Raw genomic sequence first — 17,869 nt, 5'->3', positions numbered from 1 at the left:
CATCCAAATTCTGGCCCTATCTGAATCTCTCAGCAGACATACAAGGCAGCATTTTTCCAATTCCATTTCATTTTTTCTTCTATTGTCCAATTAAGATGAGCCAATGTGAACTGTAGCTTCAGTTTTCTGCTCTTAGATGAAATAGGGTTACCCGGGTGTGGTCTCCTGCGCTAGCTTCCACATGTTGTTCATTCAGAGAGGCTTTTCTGCACACATTGCAACGAGTGGTTATTGTAACCACTCGTTACATTGTAACCACTCGTTACAATGGTTACAATGGTTACATTGTAACTCAAATACAAATTTGAGTTGTATTTCCTATCACCTTGAAGCTGTCTGGCCATTGTCCTCTGACATCAACAAGGCATTTTCACCCAGAGAACTGCCATCCAGTGGATATTTTCTCGTTTTTGAACCATCAAAGTAAAAAAAAAAAATCCCAGTAGACCAGCAGTTTCTGAAATACTTATGATCACCTTTCTTTGAACTTTCTTTGAACAGGTTGTCTTGACCACCTTGCTTCCATGATTCGATACTTGTGCAAACAACTAGTTGAACAGGTGTACTTAATAAACTGACAAGCCAGTGTATATTACAGTGAAATGTCATCAAGTGACCCTGCAATCAAACTTGTAAAATTAACCTCATGCATATACAGTAGATACTTCTTGTATGTTAATGCATAAAATATATGAAACAACACCTTTTGCTTTTATACTCAACATACAAACATCACTTACATTATTTTACGTAAGCGCATAGGGGTCTTACTTTACAAATATTAACATAAAACTGTAAATTATTAAAGAAAATATGCGCTTTTAGCCTAAAAAAGAGAGCTTTTCTTTAGCCCTCCATTTTTTAGGCTAACGAAACACCCCTCTTGGCTCTGATTGGTCAATAGTGGCAGACATGAGCCGTTGAGCCTGTTTGGCTCAAACTATATCACGTGACTCTGTGCTGATTGGTGGAACTGTGGATAAATCCGCTGACAACTGCCGGCGCGGCAAATTCAACTTCTTGTGTCCTGACTACGTTATCGTTTTGTTGATAGTAGCGGTTGTAATTACCTGGTTTTTTGTCTGTTATTTTTTTTATTACTAAGTTATTGTGTATTTTAAATGAACATGGACTGCGTAGATTTCCCAAGAGTCCTACCAAACTCACCGAGGAAAGCCCGGGGACAAATTCAGGTAGGTGTCTACAACAAAAATTACCCTCCGGTAATTAAGAAAATATAAATAACTTTAAACGGTGCATACCTGTGGTGATAAAAACTGTTATCTAACCGACTTTCACGTCCTGACGTCGACTCTTTGTTGTCGTTTGCAGGTAATTTTTGGACCTATGTTTTCAGGCAAAAGGTGGGTTCTTCACTTATAAACCTAAAGAAAGCATTTTTAGAGCCGTTAATTAGCCAGTTTTTTACGTGCCCAACGTGTAAAATTATGTTAAAACAAACTATATGAAGATTTTCCGCCCAAATCAAAACTTCCCGCCAAATTCTGCATTGTTTATCCGGCTCCCATTCATAAAAACAGTTCATGTTACTGTACAGCGTACAGTTGATACACATTAATACAGCATATGGTACATTTTAACGATCAGTGCACAGATTTTTGCACTATTTTCATACTAATCATGTTATGTAGCATTCGTTACCGCGCTTACGTGTATAGTGTCTGCACTATAGTTTTATGTCCATGTAGAAAATAAACATCCAGCTTTAACTGATGTTTGCAAACTTTATTTATTCTGCAGCACTGAACTGATGAGAAGAGTGCGCCGTTTCCAGATAGCCCAGTACAACTGCCTGGTGATCAAATATGCCAAAGATACACGGTACTCCGACACGGGCATGGCCACTCATGACAAGTAAGCCTCGTTTTTTCTGTTTACTTTGTTGTTTAGCTGAGCTGTTCATATCCACAGAAATACCCTCTGGTTTTCATAATAGGAGGAAGAGGAGACATTAGCCCAATGCAGTCTTGCTTAGTAGTTCATTTTTAATTTGTGCACAGCTGCATGCAATTTTCCGACAAGTACACCTTAGGCTGGAAGTGCTCTCTCTGGACACATTAGTTCTTAACAATAATTTTGTTATACAGCAGAGGTAGAACACCTGAAAGCATAATCCCACTGATTGTCTTCATATAATAATGAACATCAAACAAATACAGCAATTAAGTAATTCTCTAAAAGGTGAGTTTTAATAAAAATAGAGGAGAAGCTGCGTTTGCTGCTTCCTTTTACCTTAATCCAAGTTATGACACGTTAGCACCAGCTGACCTCTAGTGGTGAGACTTCTCAGATGTGCATTTTCCTGTGGAGGAGTTAGTGTGCAAATGGATTGTGTAAATATTTCAGCAGGTCAGTCACAGCAAATGCAATGACTGCACATCATCTGTCTGAAGTTAAGTTCCTTCTCTCTGGTACATCTTTTAGAAGCACAATGGAAGCTGTACCAGCAAATAGTCTGAGGGATGTGCGGCCTTTGGCACTACGAGCTTGTGTGATTGGAATCGATGAAGGACAGTTTGTAAGTCTATCTATATATTTACATTTTACATTTACCCCATTGTTTTTTGTTTTTTTCTCTCTCCTTTTTTGAAAAAAATCCTATACTGCTACCTTTCTGACTTTAAAATAAAGTCCTTCTTTTTTTTTTTATTAGATATTTTGATAGACATTTACTTTGTTTTTATTTATTTTTCCATTTTAACTAATATATTGGGTTTATTCAGTTTTGTTGTTTTGGTTTCTTACACTCTTAAAATTTTAATAGCCATTGTGCTTTTTTTTTAAATTTATTTATTTTATTTTCTCTAGCCTTGTTTTTAGTTATTTCTTTTATATATTTTTACTTTTTTCATCCATTTTCTTAAAATTTTGGATTTAAAATATTTAAAGTAATTTCTGAATTTCATTTGATGTGCTCCCTTAGGCTATTCTAAACTTACATTTTAGCTTATTTTTAATTTATTTAAAATTGGTCGTCACTGAATCTTGTTTTGTTACTTTGTCAGCCATCTGAGGTTGCTAGTTGCACTAGCCTGAATGACCAGTGCTTAAAAAAATTATTTGATTTAATAGGTCTTTACTTGCATAGAGACCTTCATTAAATACTCTCTGCTTCCTTCATGTTGCAGTTCCCAGATGCTGTGGAGTTTTGTGAGGAGATGGCTAATTTGGGGAAGACAATCATTGTAGCTGCCTTAGATGGAACCTTCCAGAGAAAGGTGAGTAGTGTCCACATATCGGTGTGATACAGGTAGACTGTGGCTGCTGCAGGGCAACACCAAGCACCGCTCTGGGAAAAAGGGGTAACAAAATGTCCCAGACGATGAACATTTTTAAGGAAATGCTGAACAATCTGCAGGAGCAGAACTGATGCAGACGGCTCAATGCGCTCATTATTCCACACTACATTGTCTATTCTTTTCTTGTAATGCAATTATACCTCTGTTCATTCAGTGATATTGACTGTGCTTTTCTGCTGTCCTGCACATTCTTGTAGGCGTTTGGAAACATCCTGAACCTTGTTCCTCTGGCGGAGAGTGTAGTGAAGCTCCACGCTGTCTGCATGCAGTGTTTCAAAGAAGCTGCCTACACCAAGAGAATAGGAGCTGAAAAGGAGGTGAGGAGGCATAACTGAGGCTGTGATAAAAGAACTCTTCAAAGGGTGGTGATGAGACAGACTTAGTGTCTGTATGCAGTAAATATATTAAAAACATAAAAGAAGTGTTCACTTATATTTAATTAGTGATTCTGGATTTAACTGGAACTAACCGATCTTTGATGAACATGATGCTGATGACTTCAAACAAATGAAAATATGCCATAGAAAATCCAGTGATATAAAATGAGAATTTTTCTCACCATTTCCTGTATTTTCTCCAGTGCTTTAGAGTTGGAGATGGAGAGTCTGCAATAAATCTGTTGTATACTTATAAAGTCTTGTCTGTGTCATAGGTGGAAGTGATTGGTGGAGCAGACAAATATCAGGCGGTGTGCAGAAAGTGTTACGGAGGTCTGATGGTTGACAAAGAGAACAGTTCTCCCTTCAGGAACGAAACTCCACAAAATGCCCTCATAGGAAAACTCGTGGACAGCGGTGTTCCCAGGAAGCTCTTCTCCTCTCTACACCTCTGAAGACGAAACAAAGACTTGGTGTACAAGTTCAGACATTTAATCGTGTGTGTGTGTGAGCAGATTGCAGAGTAAATGGGTTTTTATTTGAAATAACTGAATCTTTAATTATTTGTATGTCTGCTAAAGAATATGATCAAATCAGATTATTTGGTTTGTATTTGGTGTCTATTTGATAGATATATATATATATATATATATATAGATAGATAGATAGATATATATATATATATATATATATATATATATAGATAGATAGATAGATAGATATATATATATATATAGATAGATAGATAGATAGATAGATAGATAGATAGATATATATATATATATATATATATATATATATATATATATATATATATATATATATATATATATATATATATTATTTACTTGACGCACTTAATAACCTTGAATCTAAGTAAACAACCTGCTGTCACAGAATTCAGTGTTTTGGTGATATCTGTAACATTAGTTTAGGTTGCTTTTGACATCTTGAACTGTAGCATTAGTAAATGTAAGGTGTTTAACAAATGTACTGACATTCACAAGGCCATACTCAATGGAAACACAGACTCAACGTTTTACTATATATTGTAAGTAAAATGTGTGGTTAAACTCTTTGCCATTTCTGTGGAATTCTTTACTTTTAAGATGTAAATGTTTAGTGCATACTGTGATATGTAATTACCGGTAAATACACTCACAAGCATCTGAGGCCTAAAATAACCTGTTTAAATCCAGGCAGACTCAAAGGCTGTGCTGTGAGCTGTCATGTTGGGATGGGAAAGTACAGCATATCCTCTGCAAACTATATTAAATTTGTACTACTGCAGCAAATGAATGACGCAGCATGCACAAGATGCCTGAACCTATGACTTTATTCAACAGTTGTGCATCTGTGACATTGGCACGAAGGCAAAAGAAACTGAACTTGATCAAAAACAAAACAGGAAATGCTAGAAAAACCAATGAACCAAGCACAATTTGATCAGTGTTTATAAAACTTGCAGACCATGCAAATCAAACCAGTCTCGGATCTAAAACATGAGGCTATGTGCATTAACCCAGTTATGATTAACATTTAAGCAAAAGCACAAATGCAGGATACTTTGTACTTGATACGTGCAGCAAATAATCACTTTACATTTTTGTCACTGAGGCAGATATGGCTTACTTTTGAAGCTGCAAACAGGAAATAATGTTAAAGAAAAAAAAAATATAGTTGAATCATTTCAAGCTCCTTTCACTGACAACTACGGGTTGCCAATTTTGATTTCAGAACTTTCAACAGTATGGAAATTAACAAAAATCATTCACGCACAGCAGTGAGGGCAGCTGTGATGCACAGCTGCTTAACCTTAAAATAACTTCAAGATTTAATCATGGCACAATTTACTATCATTCACCATCTTACATATGTCATTCAAATTTCTCCCTTTGATGCACAAATGATAAATAAGCAATGTTTTCATACAGTTGGCTTCAGTAGTTTATGCACATCTTTAAAGGAACAAACCTTATTCCCCATCCACGGATATAAAAGCAGAAGCATAAGAAAAATGTTTAGTGAGTATGAGCCCATCCAACTGACAATTCAGAGTTTGCACACCCACGCCAAAACTGATGCCAGGCCAAGTTTTGAGTGTAATCAGATCGACAACAGCTGAGATTAAAAACCAGCAAACATTTAACTGTTGGGCACAAAGCAACATTGCATAACCCCAGATTTTCTAAGTGTATGTGGTGGATGCACATGTTGCAAATTAAGCACTTATTCTGTAACTATACTAACACACTGGGTATATTTCCTCTCCCACAGTGAACACTAAGAAGCAGATAATAATCAGTGTTGAGGAAACAAAATGTCACTGAGACCTTGGAGGAAGTGTGAGGCTGATCTGTTCACAGGCTAGCAAGAAAGCATTGTTAATGGCAGTTAATAAATTACTCGTCTGTATTAGGATATGGTAAATCTGTTCAATGAATGCATAGTTGTGTAGAGTCTCCTCCCCCCTCTCTATCTTAAAGGTGGGATCAAAGTCCAATGAATGCTGCTGCAGGCTGGAAACATTTAACCAATTTTTTTTACAAACACAAATCTGCTGTATTTGCCTCAGTCAGACTTGATTAAATTCAGGGTCCTCACAGTTAGTAAACATGGAAAAGAATACATTTATGGATAGATAATTTTATGGTTGTATGTAGACTCCCAAGTTTCACAAAATACAATTCTGTCAGAATTTGGCTTTACAGTAGTTTTTCACACTAACAGTCAACTCGCATTTGCAAATTAATTTAATACCTCGTAAACTAGTTGCATCTCCACAGGCTTAATAAATTGAACAAACAAAACAAAACAAAATGTATGACCAAATAAGAAAATATAATCAGCCACATACAACCATGAAAATGGCAGTTTTACTTGTGAATTGTTTGTATAAATGCATATCCTCAAGTTCCAACAGTTTCATGCGCAAAACATTAAATGCTGGCCTCTTCCACTTGTGGCTGTCATAAGCACTCTTCATAATGTCACATTATGTGACCCTCTTCTACCTCCAGGATCTGCTCATTTGAGGTAAAAGTTGCATCTTTGCACAGGGGTCAAAGGTCAGATTACCCAATCATCAGCACTAATCTCAGCAGTCAGCCTGATGTCTTAAGACCTGATCACAGACCCACTGACGTAAACAGCAGTGTTCCTCTTCTCTAACATGGAGTTGCACTGCTCAGGCTCTCAAATCTGACATCGTTAAATCAGCGTGAAACCACATCAATATGATATAGCTCTGCGGGTGTGCAGTGCAACTGCAGTCAGTCCACCGACAGACGAACACCACCTGGCCCATGTGACCTCCCCTCTGTCTCAGTAGCTGGGCGGCTGGTAGCCGGCATCTACCTTGGGCGGGAGGTTTTGGGCGAGAGGAGGCTGCTGTTGGATGTCAGGCAAATTGCTGGGATAGGCTGTATAAGTAGTGGGGGTGTAAGTGGTGGGGGTGTAAGTGGTGGGATTGTAGGAGGTGGGGGCATAGGTTGGAGGATAAGGGGTGGCAATATCCGGCACCGTCTCCGTGTAGGTAGGGATGGCAACATCCTTTACACCATGGCGGAAACGACCCAGGGCGAAGTATGTTAGGATTCCCTGCATGATGAGAATAAAAATGATGAAGTCATTCAAGCTTCTGTGAAAAATGTGCAAGTAATTAATCACACGAGAGGCCGATGAGCATTTTTTTCAGCAATAACAGAAATAATGCAAATTTTACACAAGATTAAAAAATTAATGGGAGACACTCATTATGCACTGATGAGCCAAAAACACTGAGCATTCCTGCCTAAAGTGTTAAACCTCTGTTTTCTGCCAGAAGCAGCTCTGACCTGCTGAGGAATAGGCTAGAAATACAATTTGAAGGGCTCTGTGGTATCTGGCACCAAGATGTAAGCAGCTCTTTAGAGTGGACTTATTAGGCTTTTCCTTATCCTCTGTCATAGATACACTGTTATCTTAATCTTAATGAAAAGCTACAAGACTGGGGTTAACAAACACATCTAAGGGAATCAGTACATTTTCTAAAATGTTAAAGCACTCTTTTAAATCAGAAAAAAGCATCATCAAGTACACAATCAAAATATCTACAAAATACTTTCAAAACTAAATTTTACTGAATGATAAAGTGACTAAATCAAAGCCGCAATCCCACTCACCCAGGTGGCGATAGAGAAGAAGGAGAAAGCTATGGTGGCACGTGCGGCGTCTTTGGGGATTGAGTGGTCATCGGGAGTTTTACTCCACTGACTGGCCAACAGGCAGAAACACACAAACCACAGGAAGGTCCACACTCCTAAAACAAACATCCAGAGAAACAGACGCACAAATGATCACCTTTTCCTCACTGGATGGAGGAACAGAAGCGTTCAGCTGAAAATACAGATATGAAAAGATAAACAACAGGATTCCCCCGTCTCCATCTGCTCGCACGAAAACGCGCCGTTTTTCCAAACTAACACTCTTTTGTTTTCCTGAAGAATGGCTGACTGTGGAAAGCCGATGTCTGTTTATTTTCATCTGAATATGTGAGGTCATACTCCTCCTCCACCCTGCAGCTCATTCCACGTCTAATGTTGCAATGATGAATACTGCGTTATGTCAGGGAAACAGTCAGCAGCCTGTCCCAGATTACACCAACACTCAGAGGCTTTCGACATGAACAAGTTCACGCTTTAGGAACAGCTTGAATGCATGAATCACTCACTTTCTTGCGTTTTTGACGATGGTGGTGAAAACACTTCAATCTATAATCTCCATAAGATGCTCAATTAGTTTATGATGTGATGACTGCAAAGGCTGTAGCCATTTAGCTCATGCCAAGTGGATGCGAGTATCATCTTGAAAGAGAGCACTCCCATCAGGACGCGAATGATTCAGAGAACCAAGTTTAAAGAAGAAAGAAGCGCCATTTCAACAATACGTTTGAGTTTATCTAGGTCACTGAAATGAATGAAAGAAGAAACACATATTTCTGACCTCAAAATCGGGAAATGTTCTGTTATTTTATTGTTTATCATAATTTGGTGTAGTATGAATGGCAATGGGAGAGCTCTTTATCCGTAGAAAAAATAAATAAATCTAAAACTTGTGAAAACACAGTTAAAATGCAAAAATCTATGCCTTCCACATTGCACATTGTCCAAAGCCATCCAGTGGACCAGACCTGAGTCTTTATTGGGCCCATTCTGGTCACTGGGCCTTTATGTTTGACACCCTTGCATTATAGGATTAAAGGTGATCACTAAGAGGTACTTTGTATTAACATGTAGTGACCCTTCCCTCTATGTCAGGAGTGGGTAATTCATATTCCCAAGGACAGATGCTCCAAAGGGAAACAACAGCACAAACAGAGTCGAGGGTACAATTCGGTGACTCTAATTAGCAGAGGTGAGGCCCAGGAGATAGCAATCACCTATCAATCAAAGCAGCCATGCCCCAACTTTAACTCTTCACAGAATCCAAATGAGTGAGTTCTAAAAATGGTTTCGCCCTCTTTACAGCTGCTACGAATAGATAAATTACATATAGAGGCTGAAACTATGTTTGCACCAGGCTGTAAACACACTTCTGCAAACACACCCACCCACTTTGCATCACCACCAACTATTTTGCCTGTCATTGCCTCAGGTTTTTCTGTCAGTCTCTTCTTCCTTGTGCAATCTTTATAAAAATAAACGTTCATGCTCACCAGAGAATCCCAGGTCGGCAACGACAGCAAACCTCCTCTCCTCTGCGTTGCTCATAAAAGGCAGGTAAACGTCCAACACGAGGAAGGCCACACATGCCAGGAAAGCAATCACCCCGATACCGACTGCATAATGACACGCCGAGTCGTTGTGATTGAAGATGCATTTGGCCTCAGCTTCGTAGGGGGTGTTGACGTAGCCCTCTCCCGTGATACAGGCAAACACCACCATGGCAAAAATCTACAGAAAAAGAGAAAAGAAGGCGGGCATTAATGAAAACGAATGAAGAGTAAATAAACGCGGAATTGTTGGTAAAAGCTGATGTTTGCATCGCTCAAAATATCTCAAACTAATCAGGGTCCAGACATCCTCCTGGACTCAATTTATGAATGATGTGCAGGGATATCTCAGCCCTGGCAGAGGTGTCCAGTCTTAAGATGATCTTGTTTGACTTAATGTACATATAAACTTGTGACGCTCATAGCGAATTCAATAAGCTAAGAGTCAACAAAAACAGATATTTTTCTATCATGTGTAACATGTGCCGCAAATCCACCATTATAATATTGTTGTTTAAAAATAAAATTCATCCAATGTGATGTTCGGCATGTACAACTGTGCCCTGGAGAGCTACAATAGGCTAGACGAAGATACTGTGTGAGCAGTTTGGAGATACTTTAGGTTTGTTAAACCAACAAGTTCTACTTTTTTCTTCGTGGTTTAAAATAGAAGAAAAAAAAAATCACCCAGAAAACCTGATAAAAATGCAGCGGCAGCTCTGTCGCTGTCAGCTTCTTGCTCGCTCTCTCTTTAACATTTGTCAGGGTTATTGTCAGTTACAGTAACATTATCATCCTTTACTTGTTGTCTCCAATCATGCACACGGTGAAACAGACCAGAGGAGAGAAACCAGCATGACTTTAAACGACAGGAAAACGCAGAAATGACTCTCATACCAAACTACAATGACAAAAAAATACAAATATTTTTTCTTGGTTGCACTATGCATTATTTAAGTAACTGATGAATAGTTACATTTATGTATTTATTTACTTGTTACATTTTGTTTCAGTCGTTTTTATGCCATGTCTGATGTTTACTTATAGTTAGGAATAAAGTTTATGAATTTTACACTGGACACTTTGTATTGCCAAGAACCCAACGACATCAGTGTTAGTACTAAAGAAGTGCTGTATCACTGTGTGTCTGCATCAAGCAGAGGTTGGATATTTAGAGTGAAGGTCACCAAAATTGGCAAAATGGATGGAAAACAACAATCTGCATTTTAGATATGCTGGTGTTAATAAACATAAAACCAAGAAAAGATCTTCACCTGTCTTTGGATCTGTGAGTTCAGTGTAGCTTACAGAACGTTGGCGTACAGATCAAAAATTAAACCTGTTGGGCAAGTAAAGAACTTTGTGCTTTCAAGTGTTATTTGTTTTTCAGACCTTCAAACGTGTGAAGGTGTTTAACTCTTTGCAGGCATTACATGACCTTTTCAGCTCCTTCCAGACAGCCGTTGTTCTAACTTTATGAAAAATGAAAGTTCCTAGAAAATACGTAATGTGCTGTAGCATGAAGGCAACATGTAAAATACTTTTTAAGCAGCCAATTCTTCAATGTGTTTTTGTATGCAACAGCTGGAAGTAGGATCAAAAAGAGGCTTGTTTTAGAACTCATGTGAGAAAGTTAGCAAACACCCCCAGGTTTGTCTTGTCTTCACACCACATCTATCAAAATGAAATGAAACTGTTTAGCAACAACAAAGTCACAAAAGCGGGTGATTTTTGTGGAAAATGGACAAGCTACATAATTATAACATAACATCTTTTCTTACTATCAACCCCTGAAATATGGACTTTCCTTCATGTTAGTATGTGGAGTGTTTATTCCCTCTGACAGGCTGTCCCGTGGTTGGCTTCTCTGTGCTCTGGTTACCCACCTAACCATGTGACCTACTTCTGAGTGCAGCTGCCTGCCATGTGATTCCTGAGATGCCACCAGCTCCCTAACATTGCTTATAATGAGATCTGGGAGGAGGACAGAGAGAGACTGTTTAACTGGTGGGAAGGGAAAGAAGGCCAAAGTCCTGCTGGTGGGATGAAACCAACGATACAGAAAATAAGCTGCAGACAGAGACATTGGAGAAGTGAAAAGCGGGGAGGGGGGTTCCCTAAAATGGAACAAAAGTAAGACAGGGACTTTCAGAGGAGTAGATGGAAATTTTTGTACATTTTTAAAAGAACAGAAAGTGTTTGTGCAATGAATAACAAATGTCGAACCGACGCACAAGTGTCACATGTTGATTTGAACTTTCAGTCAATAAGCAACGCAAATAAGATTTGTTTGGATGACTTGTTTTTGCATTAAACCTAAATGACACGCATTTAGTTACATAAATATACTGCAAATATACTGTTTCAGGGAAGGTGTAGCTACTTTTAATGGCCAGGAGCGAGTGTATGCCCTTTTTTGTTTCAGGTAAGGCTGTTATAGCCCTTCCACCCAAAAAGCAAACAAACAAACAAAAAACCCAAAACAAACAGGTGTGTAAAAATATGTAACAATACAAGTGATCAAAATAACAAAATATAAAGACTCTGTGGAAAAGAAACAACTGGACATACCCTTTATACAGGAAATGTCTTAAGTTTGTGGTCATATTGGTCAAAACTGATATTTAAACAACAGTTGCTGTTCATACTTAGAAAGGTCTCTCAATCATATGGAATTATAAGTGCAAACTCAGGAAGGCATGTAGGAAGTTTGCCCTGGAGAAGCTACGAAAAGCAGTAAGATGACTGAATGTAAGGTGAGTCATATTTACTAAGAAAACTGGTATAAAATAGGAAGATAAATCCCACAATCATGTTGTTGGAAAGTTCTGGGGAACTGGAGGCGGTTTGCACTTCTCCTTTTCCCATGTTTTGGAGCACACTATGTGGTAATGCGGTATTCTAATAAAGGTTAAACTGTGTTGAATGATATTGCAAAAGTTTTTGTAAAACAGATGCAGATGATATTTTACTGATTTCAACTAACCCAGAACAGGCCGTTCCTGCAATTTCCTCAATTATTGATTCTTTCTCTGTAATCTCTGGATACACTATAAATTGGTCTAAGTCTGAAGCTATGCCTATTTCTAAATTGTGTCCGCCTGTTATGAGGAGTTCATGGCATTTCAAGTGGAAGCCCGAGGGTCTGACTTATTTGGGGATTAAATTGACCCCTGGTTTAGACAACATAATGAAAGTAAATATTTCCCCAGTGATTCAAAACATCCGTTCGCTGTTGCAGAATTGGGTTAAAATAAATCTGTCCCTTTTGGGCAGAATTAATTTGGTGAAGATGATTATTGCCCCTAAACTTCAGTACTTTCTTCACATGTTACCGATAGCAGTCCCACATAATTTGCTAAAGCTTTATAATACATGTGTAGAGGGTTTTGTGTGGGCAGGTAAAAAGCCATTGTTCAATCGGTCTAAATTATATGCTGCTAAAGAGAGTGGTGGGTTGGCATTGTCTAAGATGGTCTGGTATCATTACGCTTTCTCCCTCTCTCAGTTAGTTAAGATACATAATTCCTCTACTGATAAGCCATCATGGGTTGGGATTGAGGAAAGTCTTGTGGCCCCTTCGTCTTTAGAGGCCTTCCTTACTCAGAAGGGTAGGCCAGTACCGTTTAAAGATCCAGTACTGTCTTTCATGCAAGAGACCTGGCTTAGAGCTCACCAATATACCAACAGCAGCCCTTATCTCACTGCTAGAGCCTCTATTTGGTATAATAAGAAAGTATTAATAGGGAAGAAACCGGTCTGGTGGGAGGCCTGGGCTAGGACAGGTATTAATCAGATGGGGGACCTATTTGGGCAGACTGGCATGAAATCGTTTGCAGAAATCAGACGAGAATTCAATTTGGATCCAAGGGAAATTTGGAGGTTTTTTCAAATAAGACATTGTATTAAAGCCATTTTGAAAAATAATCTAGACCCTCCATCTAGTGTTCAGAAGATGTTTGCAACCCCTGACAATAACAGAATCAGGGCATCTAAATTTTATGGGAGCTTCAGAGAGGCACATGCTCCCAGTTTGGGGGGACTGAGGCGGTGTTGGGAGAAAGATCTGGGTATCCAGATCTCAGAGGACAGTTGGAAGATGCTGATCTCATCATGGTATGTTTGCTCACCTGAAACACAGTCTCAACTTATCCAGTACAAGTTGCTTCACAGAAACTATTGGACACCCAGTAAATTAGTCAGGTTGAAGCTCGCAGATAAGGACATTTGTTGGAAATGTCAGCAGGAAGTCGGGACTCTAGTTCATATGTTGTATACATGTCGGAAAAATGATTATTTGTGGGATGGGATCATCAACTTGGTGAATGATATTTTTAAACTTAATCTTTCTAAATCTCCAGCTATATGCGTCCTGGGCCTACTACCTGACGATAACATTCTCTCAAAAAAACAGAGATTGTGGATGCGTCTGGCTTTTATAACTGGTTGCAGGGTAATTCTTAGGCATTGGAAGTCATCCAGCCCCTGTTCTTTCAAGGAATGGACCGAACAAATGTCTAGGATGGCATCATATGAACGGGTTATGTATAGAATGAAGGGAAGAGAAGATATTTTTGAGCAGGTCTGGGGTCCCTTTTTGCGGTACATTGACAATGTCTCTTAGACATTATGATAAATGGTCTCTTAGAGGGATATTTCATGTGTCATTGGTATTTTGGTTGTTGTCTTTTTTTTTTTTTTTTTTTTTTTTTTTTTTTGCACCAGGGGGTTTTACCCTTATTCGTTTTTGTTTTTGCTGATGTTTTCCAGGAGGCGGTGTATTATTTTGTTTCTCCTGGGTTTTATTTATTTTATTTATTTATTTATTTATGTAATTTTTTTTTTTTTTTTTTTTTTTTTTTTTTTTTTTTTTTTTTTTTTTTTTTTTGTTTGTTAGTGTGTTGTTTGTTTGCTTGTCTTAGTTTGTTTGTTTGTTTAGAAATGGACAGAGAACTGACAGTATGATTATTGCAGTTGTATATTTATTTATTAATGTTTCTGTCCATCCAAAAATATTAATAAAAAAAAAAAAAAAAAAAAAAAAAAAAAAAAAAAAAAAAAAAAAAAAAAAAGAAAACTGGTATAAAATAGGAAGATAAATCCCACAATCATGTTGTTGGAAAGTTCTGGGGAACTGGAGGCGGTTTGCACTTCTCCTTTTCCCATGTTTTGGAGCACACTATGTGGTAATGCGGTATTCTAATAAAGGTTAAACTGTGTTGAATGATATTGCAAAAGTTTTTGTAAAAAAAAAAAAAATTGCCTAGTTACAACAGCCGGGCAACATATTCCATTCACTGGTACACAATTCATTCGTGACACACAATATTGCAATAAATGCCAGCGTTAATGGAAAATGAAAAAAAAAAAAGTTAAATAAAAACTATGATAACACTGGTCCCAGGACCAGGTGTGCTCCTCTTTTGTGCAATCATACATGCAGGTGTCATTTTCTAAGATTAAAATCACCAGAGATACACAGTGATCCAGCCTGGAAGAATCTGAGATGAGCACAGCTGCACTGCATATGTGTGCCAGTCACAGGGGGAGATCAGTAGCAGACATTCAACAAGCATAACAGAGTAGCGGGTGTCACCTTACCTGCCTGTTAGCCCCTGTTTACCACTGACACACACATGCACACAGACAACAGCTACAGCCAAGGGCACAGTCTGTCCTCATCTGCCACACTAAAAACTGTTCACTCTGCAGATTAATGTGTGCGCTCGTCTTTGCCCGGGCCTGTCCTGCACGGGAGAATATTAATCTTCATTTACAAAGCACACGACAGTCAAGCTTAGTACATTCTGTGGAGATGTCGTAGCTCGATTTCAACTAGGAAGTGTTCAAGGACAGAAAACGGTCCTTCGGTGTCTGCTCAGTCACTCAGGGTTGCACAACAGTATGTTTTTCACTATATCAACGGTCTCATTGAGATTCATTTAGGACTTTGCACATCCCAAATTCTGCGTGCCTTAAGATTTACCCAGCAACAGGTGATTAGGGCTGTAAAAGTTCCGAGAACTTTCTCTCAGCACGATTTCCCCTTTTTAATGTAAACACCACCTACTCTGACGCTTCAGCCTCGAATAATAAAGACTTTTAAAAACATCGACTTCCATCCGCTGTGTGAAGTGAAATTATGAGAACGTAATCTTGTGGATTATAAGGAGTTAATTATTAATGCCGATATCTGGCAGGTAGTGTTTTCCCGGAAGTGCAGTTTTCAGTCAGCAGCAGCGGGGGTGACCTGCGGCGCTGTCACGGAGAGTCTTGCTGTAAATACGACGCCCGCCGGAGGAAGCGCACAAAGCTGCCCGCTGTCCCGCGGCATTACCAACATATCTCATCTTCACCTCTGTGCGCGGACTTGCTCACATACCCCGCTGGACCTTTAGTTTCAAACACAAACAGCACTCACCCAGCTGAGAAAGCGCACGATGGTCTGAGGCTGGCGGATAAACTTGTAAAAGTCGAAACCTCCTCCTGCGAGCGCAGCTCCGTACGCACTTACACCGCCCGTCTCCTCCATGTCTGCCATTCAGCCGATCCTCCGGTGCGAGTAGACCTAAGGGGAAAGCAACGCTCCGGTCACAGTCGACTAAAACTACCAGCTACCGCCGCCTCCTGCACTCAAGTGGGACCAGCTCGGAGACACCTGAGGTAGCCGCTGTGCGCAGAAGGGGCGGAGCTACACAGAAAACTGTGGCCAAGTTACTCTTCAGCGGGAAATACGTCGTAACAAAACTTGGTGGCGAAGTAACTATCAGCTACTGTGATTGGTCCGCTCAGGATTACCGACGCTTACTGCGCGTTTTCGGCTACTGCAGTCTTCAGCGAGAGAACAACAACCATCGCGATAATACGATCATAACAAAAATGATAATAATAACAGCGTCAACATAAGGACTCAAAAACGCAGACAAACTATCAGAACTGATGAGATATGGAAACGCTAGTGGGACAAATAAGTTTGCCTCTGAAAAACAAACACACACACACACACACACACACACACACACACACACACACACACACATATCCTTGCATTTTATATCTAAGTGAGGAAATCTAATTGACACAATGCGTTCCCTAAACCTAACCTTCAAATATGAATGTCTAACCTTTAGCCTAAACCTAACAAGAACTTAACACACTAACACTAAAACCACATTTTGAGCGTCAAAAATGCCTTCAAACTTGTGTGGCTCAGAAATTGGTTGGTTACTTATATTAGTAGATAGACTGTAGTGAACATGATTTATGAAGGGGTTATACATAAAATAAAGAAATAACTTGTTTTGAAGTATTTTTTAATTCTGCATATTTGTGCCAATATTGTCATCAGTCCAGTCATTTTTGGTTACTTCCAGTAAGTTTTTAGAACTGTGATGTTATATTTGTTACAGTTTCTGCTGCCCCCTTGGCTAGATCTCTCTTGAAAAACACATTTTTAATGTCACTGACACTTTTTACCCAGATATATAAAGAATATATAAAAGTATGGTTGCAGCAGCTGCTTTTTGATAGGAATGCTCTTTCTGGCTCTAAATTACTTGATGTGATCGATATTTAGTGATATGACTCACCTATTTTTGACAGATTTTAGGTCAAAAAGCCATTTTTAAAAGCTTAAATTCCCTCAGTCATTTCTTGGCAAATACCGCCATGGAGGTAATGGTGTAGGGGTCATGTAGATTTCCCACTGAAGCATAATTCAGGAATGACCCTGTTTACCTGTTAAAGCTCTACAGAGGTTCCCTGCAGAAATCTTCATTTTCTGAGAGCCATTACTTACCAGAATTTCTAGAACTGGACCAATTACACCTACTGAATGGTTCTGCAGAGTTTGAAAACTGCAGGTAATGCACTGGTTCTTATATATAACTGAGCACTCAAAGTGCTCTTATACAATTTACCTCATTCACCGATTCACACAAGCACTTTTTTCTGTGCTTTTCATCTAGCATTCACACTCCGATAGATGCAGCAGAGCAGAATGGAGCAGACAACCAACCTTCAGATTGATAGGTGACCTGCTCTAGCTCCTGAGTTACAGCCACCCCAATGTATCAAATATGTATTCAATGTTAAATGTATGTTTTGTTTTATTTTAATGTAGTGCATTTTTATTCCAGGTGTGGTGAGGCTAAGAATAAAGAAGCTTATTTCAGACAAGAAAGCCAACTATAGGTCAAAATCTTGTGTTATTATCTGAAAATTTCACAGCAATGACACAAAATTTAAGTTATTATCTAATTTAGAAAAATACATTTTAGATATTTGAATTTTTAAAAGTAGATAATAACCCCAGATTTTTACTCATAGACGACGTATAGGTGGCAAAAAAAAGTATTTTTTTCCAGTGGTAGATACAAGCTTACACAAATGGCGGCAACATTGTGCAGAACAGAAAGTGT

The 17,869-nt window shown here is 38.8% G+C and overlaps 2 protein-coding genes across 2 annotated transcripts; one reads left to right on the top strand and one right to left on the bottom strand.

Annotated features, from left to right (window-relative positions):
- Nucleotides 1-1,121: 1,121 nt before the first annotated feature.
- tk1 (thymidine kinase 1, soluble) lies at nucleotides 1,122-4,155 on the top strand. Its single transcript, XM_085356288.1, has 7 exons — nucleotides 1,122-1,193; nucleotides 1,333-1,364; nucleotides 1,762-1,875; nucleotides 2,446-2,539; nucleotides 3,150-3,239; nucleotides 3,518-3,637; nucleotides 3,973-4,155. The coding sequence occupies exons 1-7, from the start codon at nucleotides 1,122-1,124 to the stop codon at nucleotides 4,150-4,152; spliced, it is 702 nt and encodes a 233-aa protein (XP_085212414.1). The 3' UTR covers nucleotides 4,153-4,155.
- An 843-nt stretch (nucleotides 4,156-4,998) lies between these two features.
- syngr2b (synaptogyrin 2b) lies at nucleotides 4,999-16,110 on the bottom strand. The gene is made up of 4 exons (XM_085355099.1): nucleotides 15,871-16,110; nucleotides 9,393-9,630; nucleotides 7,861-7,997; nucleotides 4,999-7,297 (listed from the first exon to the last, which is right to left on the bottom strand). Exons 1-4 carry the CDS (start codon nucleotides 15,988-15,990, stop codon nucleotides 7,022-7,024), a joined length of 771 nt encoding a protein of 256 aa, XP_085211225.1. The 5' UTR covers nucleotides 15,991-16,110; the 3' UTR covers nucleotides 4,999-7,021.
- Between the last annotated feature and the right edge of the window lie 1,759 nt (nucleotides 16,111-17,869).

The sequence above is a fragment of the Diplotaxodon limnothrissa genome, linkage group LG6 (assembly GCF_057381915.1).
Source record: "Diplotaxodon limnothrissa isolate DT_005_m linkage group LG6, D_limnothrissa_male_GT1.1, whole genome shotgun sequence".
Classification (NCBI taxonomy): domain Eukaryota; kingdom Metazoa; phylum Chordata; class Actinopteri; order Cichliformes; family Cichlidae; genus Diplotaxodon; species Diplotaxodon limnothrissa.
The sequence above is the reverse complement of the archived record's forward strand: the minus strand, read 5'-3'. Positions and strand labels throughout refer to the sequence as shown.